Genomic DNA, 8632 nt, shown 5'->3' on the forward strand with positions numbered 1-8632 from the left:
AAAGGGTAATGTACTAACGTCACGAGTTTAATACATACTTGTCTCAACCTTTTTTAATAAAAAAAGGCTTTATTTGGGTTTTTTTTGGCATGATCCATATAAATTTTGTCCAATTCTATAGTGTCCTTTTATTTGATGTCTAACTTTTGTTTAAATTATTTTTATAATAATTTTAAAATATTTAAAAAAATTTAAATTTTATATTTTTAAATTTAAAATTAATTATTTAACATAATTTAACAATTAGATAATATCTTTTAGATATCATAGCAAATACTATAAATTTTTTTGTCTAATCAATATTTAACATGTGACGTCAATATTTAATAAAACAAATTGCTAATAAGAGTTAAAATAAATCATTTTTAAATTTGACAGTCCAAAGTCAAAAAAATTATATTTTATAAAAACTAAAATAAAAAATTAAATATTTTGTAGAGTCTAAAACATCAATTAAAAGTAAAGCGCTATTGTTTTAAATATGTTCCAAAGTGATTTGTTTGGTATTAACTTTAGAAAATGAGTTTAGGAATATTTTTAAATTACAATGTATGTCTTTTTCCTTTACTCTAAATGATTTTTGGAATTCTCCATTCATTGGTACTTTTAAGATTAATTGTGATGCTAGTTATATTAGTTCGGGTGATAGTGTTGGTTTTGCTTGTGTTATTAGATATTATAATGGGAGTTGGCAAAGGGAGTGTTTACGAATGATTGAGAGCAATAGTATTTTTCAAGGGGAATTGTTTGCTTTTTGGAGATGATATCTCTTAACTTGGGATGTGGGTCAACGAGATGTTATTTGTGAGATAGATTGTGTGGAAGCATTTAATCTTGTTACTAATCACCAAGATGGTTTTGGGTTTATTGATCCATTGGTGCTCAAAATAAGAGATATCATGCATTGGAATTGACGTGTTGACTTTCGTTTGATTATGAGAGATGCAAATACGGTGGCATACTATGACAAAGATGGCGATGAAGTTACAACTTTCTCATGTAGAGCTTGAGGAGTTTAAGAGTAGTCTTAAAAAGGACTGTCCCTCTATTTAAATAGATCATTTATTTTGTTTTTCTTTGTTTAGTTTATTTCAGTCACCAAAAAAAAATATGTTCCAAATATTTATCATTTAGATCAATTTTCCTTTTGTGTTTCTCTTAAATTAAGTGATATTATATACCGTTTTATTTTAAAAAATGTTTAATAATAAAAAATTTAATTAAAATTAGTTAAAATTTATTTTATTTAATATTTATTAATTATTACAATAATTAATAAATACTAAATAAAATATTTTTTTATCTTTCTAACATTACTATTTTATTTTATAATCAATATAAAACAATTATATTTAAGCATTTAGTCATCTATTGTTTTATATCAATATATTTGACTTAATTATCTATTAATTTATGAATTTTATGAATAGATGCATGCAATTATAAAGTAATTCTGTACAACTCCAAATAATTGTCGGCAATTTTTTTAACTTTTGTAATGTTTTCCAAATAAGAACCACAAACTTCAAGGAAATTGTTTACATTCTTCTTAAAAGTTTTAGTTAACAAATCATACATTCATACGTGTTACGTATACAATAAGGTTAGGGGAAATTTCTCGGTCAAAGCATGGTACTCTATATTTCATTAATAAAGTTTCAAGTTCAATTCTATCTTTATCTTAAAGTACCCAAAAATAAATAAATAAAATTGTTTTACCTTGAAAAACACACATAGAAAATGACACTAACTTGATGCAATGAATAGTTACGGGAAATAAGATAAGTATGTTAATCTAATACGAAAATTCAGATATGTAGTTCTATTCTATTTATCTGTTTATAAAATAAGAGAAAAAAAAAAGCTAGGACACTTGTTTATATTAATTTTTGGATTTCTTTTGTTCAAAGGATTAGTTATTTGTCTTTAAATTGGTAATGTTATTATAGTGCATCTACAAGGTTGTAAGATTAAAGGATATTTGAGAATTACTTTAGAAGAAATTGTTCATTGTAATTGTTTAGCATGCATGATTTCAATATTAAATATTAAGGTTACAAATTTCCAAAAGAATTGATGAACTTTTTTTTTGACTTAGTTATTTGATTGGACTGGATCGGCACGGCCCATTAACGAGTAAGATGCAGCAAATGCAAACCGAACCATGGGCCTAAAGCCCAATGTTAATGTTCACGATTCTTAACCAACTGGATTCTTCAGTGGCCAAAAAATCATGATGCTTTGACTTTGCCAAGAACTGGAAAAAAATGGGAAGAATTGAACAAAACTATGGAGGAAAAGCCCTGCAGAAAATTTATGACCTGTTTGGTTGAAAATATTTTTATTTTTATATTTTATGAAAACGAAAACACAAATTCAAGACGACATTAATTTCTTTTAAATATACACTTAATTTCTTAAATTAAATTTAGGTTATTTAACACGTGTTTTTGCTTTCCCTTAATCAAAATAATTGTTATTCATTTTTAAAAAACTACATATTATTATAAAAATAATAAGTTGATATTAAAGATTGTGTTTGTTTATATATACGAAATAAGAATACATAGACAGAAAATTATATTTGGCAGATTAAATATAAACAGAAATATTGAATTAGTATATTTTATATCGTTTTTGATAAAAAAAAATTCAGATACACAACTCATTTTTTTTATTATTTTTATTAAATTTTTATAATTATAATTTTTATCATTATATTTGTTTATGAAAAAATAAGATTAAATTAAATTTTTATAATTTATTATCAAACAAAATATAAAAATACTAATTTTTTTATGTATTGTTTTTAGTTTCCTATCATATCCTAAATCAAATACAACCTAATAATGTATAAAATTGTAAAAATTAATAAATTATATTTAAATAAATAAATTCGCCAAAACAAAAAGTAAAAAAGGATAAGTATCTCTTTCCTCTTATTACATTCTTAGCTATACTTCTGAACGAATAGTATTAGACTATTAGTATAGAAGATAAAGATCAATTTGATCTGAATGTTTTCATGGAGTCAACTCAATTGTGGCATGGATTAAGTGACCCATCAAATCTTTCTTATCCGTTACTCCCTTAATCATTAAACTTCCTACATCTCTAAAAATTCAATAATTTAATCTAATCATATGATAACCATGTTACAGATAAGATACATTATGGTTGAACAAGTTTATTGCATGGAACAAGTAGCCATTTCTCTCTTTCTTTATTGGCTAATTAATGTTCGGTTAATTTAATATAAATCCATCGTTCTATTAAGATCAAAATATACCTTTTAAATATTTGAAAAAAAAACTGACAAATAATCTATTAAAATTATTCCCATGTTATATTATAGAAATATAAGTCACAATATTAATAGTTGATTTAGTATTTTTTTGGTGCTATTAAATTTATAAAAAAAATTATAATTTTTTAATGTTTAGCAGTTTAATAAATTTTTAGTAGTTATTTCGGCCAAGTCTAATAAAAGTCAGGAGTTTACTTCGCGGGCAATCGATTTAACGGGTCTTTGACCCGTACACATAAAGTGACCCGAGTATCACCTCTTCTTCTAACGAAGACCTAAGCAGCTGGCAGAAATTTTCAGGGAGACGAATTCAAGCCAAATGATTCACCTAAATACAAGATATAAATGAGAATGACAGAAGTATATTACCTTTACCCTAATTAACCGTCATATCTTACAGACGCTTATTTAGTATCGAAGTATCTTTGCAGGTGATCCTATTCGCCGATCCACTGACGATCGAGACAACATCTCTTCATAAAGCTCGCGCCCAGATCCAAATACACCCTCACTCCATCTATTGCTCTCAACTCGACGTCCATCCAATCCACTATTTTAGTGAGCAATTGAACAGTAGTAAAAATAAAAGTACTAAAAAACAAAAAAATTAAAAAATTTTAATTTACATTTTTTTTAAATTAAATATATTTTTCATATAATAAATAAACCAAAAATATTTTTATATTATTATATTTATATATAATTTATAAATAAAAAATCTTTTTATATAAAATACTTAAACATAAAATTAATTTTATTCTCTATAAAATCTTTAAAAAAATAACTCAAAAAAATCTTTGTTTTTTTAAAAATTTATCCAAACAAACCTTTAATTTTTACTATTTTTCAACTGTATTATACGACTTTATGACACTTAGTTTAGGCCTATTATAAAATTGACGTTAGTTTATGTTATTATGTATTGAGGAATCTGCCACTCTAAATTATTACAAACGTTAACATTGAGATGAAATAGAGTAGGAAAACTATCATTTTAAATTATAAACAGAGTACAGAAGGGATAACATTATAATAACCACTCTATAACTAACCAACAACTAACAAACACTACTTTTAAATAATTCAGTTTTAATTAAAAAAATACATGGTGACTTCTGTTTTTTTTTCTGTAAAATATATTTTTTATTTTTTAAATATATTTAAAATTTCAAAAATATCTCTAAGTTTTATTTTATTTTAAATTTGCCTTTAAATTTTTTATTTATATCAAATATATTCTTAACAGTTAATTTTTTAAAAAATTTAAAACCAATCCAAAAATAATACATAATAACTATATCTGATTTATTTGTATTAAATGTTGTTCTTATAAAATTGTTGCTAAAAAATTAACTGTCAGAGAAATTATTTGATATAAACAAAAAAATTTGGAATAAAATTAAAATAAAATAAAATTTAAAAATATTTTAAAAAAATTTAATAAATTTTACAAAAATTCTATATATTTTTTATTGTATTTTTTAGTTCGATAAATAAAAAATTAAATTATCACATATTCACATTTTATTTAAAGATCTATCACTTGCAAATGAATTACTATTTATATTGGATGAAATTTAAATTTGTCACAATTAGGGTAAAAAACGTAAACAAGCCAAGGAGAGAACAATTTGACACAAATAAGTCAAAGCAAAATCTGATTCATCAATCAACCAAAGCACATTTCTATGGAGTTCAAACCAATAGGTTCGAATTATACATTGTAATTCGAACCAATAGGTTCGAACCAATATGGTTCGAACTCACTTTTCATGTAATTCGAACCAAATAGGTTCGAATTACACATTGTAATCCGTTGCCACATAATTCGAACCAATCTGGTTCGAACTCTAACTTGATAATTCGAACCAATTAGGTTCGAATTACACTGAATAAATAGTCGCCAAGTAATTCGAACTAACATGGTTCGAATTACTCAGAATTCGTTCTACACAGCAATTTAAGTTACGAACATAGTTTTCGCATCTTGTCTTAATAAAACTCATACAGTTATTTATTCCGGTGTGCATTAGACATACATTTCGTTTAAAACTTCGGAGACAGAACATATTCATTAACTAAAATCTAATTCAAAGTACATCGCACTAACCTTAACCAATTCTATCAGTCACCAACTACAAGTAAGAAAACCGATAATAGTGGAATCTAAACGCGAAATTGAAATAACAAAAGTACCAAAGCCACCAATACACCTAATCATGTCCCCGTGTGTGCTCTGCTCCTCCGAGCTATGGGCAACTCTGACGTGTGTGGCCAGGCTACCGATAAAGTCCACATCTCTTTGGACGGTTCGGATCTGCCTCGTCCATATTGGTCCGTATCCGAGTGGACCTCGGACGACCCTCTCTCGCACGCCTCTTATTGGGGTCAGGGATGACAGTCGACCCGTCATATGGTGGCCAGAAACCCTTCGGAATGGGAGGTGTAAAACCCATCTGATACACACTGAAGACCGAACTAAGACGATACACCTGGTGGACATAAGGCTCCCAAGTAAGCCGTGAGTAGACACAGCATGTCAGTGCGTGGGGACACGGGAAATGAAGTGCCTGAAAGTATCCACAGTCACATGTGTGAGATGCAAGTGAGACTCTGTAGCTACCCAGTGAGAAAGAACCAGTCGGAGTTGTCTCTGCGATGGTGAACTCGGAGTTATCCCTGTCGTACACAGTAACCGTGAAGCACTTAGCCGTCTTCAAGTTGGCCTCTATACACTTCACCAAGTGCTGACTAAATTGTTGTCTGGTTCTCATCTGCGCCTCAGCCTCTCTCCCTTTACAAACAAATAATTCGGCCAACCTTCCGTATGTTGCCTTCACTAGCGAGCACACAGGAAGGTTTCTGACACCCTTGAGGATAGAGTTCACACACTCAGATATATTCGTCGTCATGTGTCCGAATCTACGCCCCTCATCACAATGCTGTGTCCACAACGAATACTCAATCCGGTTCGCCCAGTCACACATCGCTGGGTCTTCGGACCTAAGAATATCAAATCAGTAATGGAACTCGACCTCGGTCTTAGCGTAAGCCGCATTCACAAGTAGCCTACTTGCGTCTTTGCCCTTGAAGGTGAGGGCAAAATTTACTGCAACATGTCGAATGCAGAATGCCCGGTATGCAAACGGAGGCAACCAGCCTCCATCAGGAGCCTCAAGCGCGACCTTGATGTCGTTATGCCTGTCCGAGATAACCAGCAGACCCGGCTGCGGTGTCACATGCTCACGTAGGTGAGAGAGAAAGAAGGACCACGACTCAGCATTCTCACCATCGACTAATGCGAATGCAACAGGGAGTATGTTGGAGTTCCCGTCCTGTGCAATCGCGACTAGCAAGGTTCCCCCATACTTGCCATACAGATGGGTGCCGTCAATACTAATTAGGGGTTTGCAATGACAGAATGCCTCGATACACGATGGAAACGTCCAGAATAGTTTGTGAAAATAACCTCGAGAATCGTCCAACTGACCACCGACACGAACAGGGCTCGTCCTTAGGACTGCAACAGTACCAGGCATAGTCAACTGAACTCCTAACACCCACCTTGGGAGCTCGTTGTACGACTCATCCCAGTCACTATAGATAAGGACAACAGCCTTCTGCTTCGCCAACCAGACCCTCCTGTAAGTCGGCCTAAACCCAAAGTGTGCGGCGGTGGCATTTAGGAGCACCTTGATGTTGACGGATGCATCAGCCCTAACCATTGGCATAATGAATGCCGATATCACATGGTAATCCAAACTCCTGTGATCGCTGGAAATGGAGGTGGCGAGACAAGTATGCGGTCCGTTATAACGTTTGACCTCCCAAAGTCCCTTGCGCTGTCGGAGACTAAGCCGAATCAACCATGTGCATCCATTGCCGAACTCAGAACACTTGCCCACATACCGGCGATAGTCAGACTCCACAACCTTGTACTGCACCCCTTGACGGATGCTGTAAGTCTTGACACTTAACAGGGCCTCTTCTTTATCCGAAAATTGCTGACCAACCTGAAACTCTGTCAGACCTGCAGACCCTTCAGCATCTCTAGCGCCAAATCTTGCCGGCTGCCCAAGAACCCCCTCCTGCCTCATGGCATCCAGGTCCAAAGAGGAAAAATGTGGAGGGTACTGCTGCGTGCCAGAGCTAGAACCACCGCCCGTCCCAGCAGGCTCACTTGCTCCAACATCATCGCCACTGTCATCAGCAATCATATCCGGCTCGACATCATCGTCCTCTGGATCATCCAAGAATCCATCTCCAACCCCATCCGGTGCAACACACTGTAAAGAGGTCCGCAGATATTCCCCTTCTCCAACCTCTTTGCCTACACCGCCGTTGAGATCAACAGCGAACGAAGGGGAGGCGACAGGTTGGACGGGTGGCTCGTACGCAGGGACGGAGGAAGATGCAATGGCAGGTCTGGAGCTAGAACCGGCTATTGTAGCTAAAGTTGTGATATTCCGGTTCGAACCCCTGAGCTGGACACCGCGTCAACCAACTTTGCCAACAGTTCTGGTGTCCTCACCTCTGAAAACTGCCGGCAACAATGAAACATGACCTGCAAGTCCTCATCACTCCCGATCGTGAAACAATCGTACTTTACGGTTTCCTAGAGCACCGTGATTGGAATTCGATAAAAAAACTTCTTAACCTGTTTCACACCTTCTAGACCAAGTTTCAGCAGTACAGAGCTAACAAGGTCCTCATACCTCGTCGTAGGCCTGACGATAATACAGAGAGGATATTTATCAGTGAACTTCACACTGGAACGAGTTTTCCTTTTAATGGATCCTCTGTGGTGAACCAACACTACGAAACTCTCCTCACTAGCCATCTTACCCCCCTCTAATGATAGCAACTCACGTTCACACCATATATATACAGGTCTGGTCCTCACTAATTCGAACCAGCCTAGTACGAAATATGGTCTGTGTAATTCGAACCAAGCTGGTTCGAATTACTTGAGGAGTGTAATTCGAACTTAATTGGTTCGAATTATCAAGTTAGAGTTCAAACCAGATTGGATCGAATTATGTGGCAACGGATTACAATGTGTAATTCGAACCTATTTGGTTCGAATTACATGGAAAGTGAGTTCGAACCATATTGGTTCGAACTACATAGAAATATGCTTTGGTTGATTGATGAATCAGATTTTGCTTTGGCTTATTTGTGTCAAATTGTTCTCTCTTTGGCTTGTTTACGTTTTTTACCCTCACAATTATTCAAACAAACAAGGAAATTAGTTGGATGGACAACATTTTTTTGGGTTAGCTTGGTAACTTTCTTAATACATTATTTTATGGCCAAATTTATGGT

At 33.2% G+C, this 8632-nt stretch overlaps 1 protein-coding gene across 1 annotated transcript; it reads right to left on the minus strand.

Moving 5' to 3' along the window:
• Nucleotides 1–5586: 5586 nt before the first annotated feature.
• On the minus strand, nucleotides 5587–6294 carry LOC114924496 (uncharacterized). The gene has a single exon (XM_029289311.1). The coding sequence runs from the start codon at nucleotides 6292–6294 to the stop codon at nucleotides 5587–5589; it is 708 nt and encodes a 235-aa protein (XP_029145144.1).
• Nucleotides 6295–8632: the final 2338 nt, after the last annotated feature.

This window comes from Arachis hypogaea, chromosome 9 (genome assembly GCF_003086295.3).
Source record: "Arachis hypogaea cultivar Tifrunner chromosome 9, arahy.Tifrunner.gnm2.J5K5, whole genome shotgun sequence".
Lineage (NCBI taxonomy): Eukaryota > Viridiplantae > Streptophyta > Magnoliopsida > Fabales > Fabaceae > Arachis > Arachis hypogaea.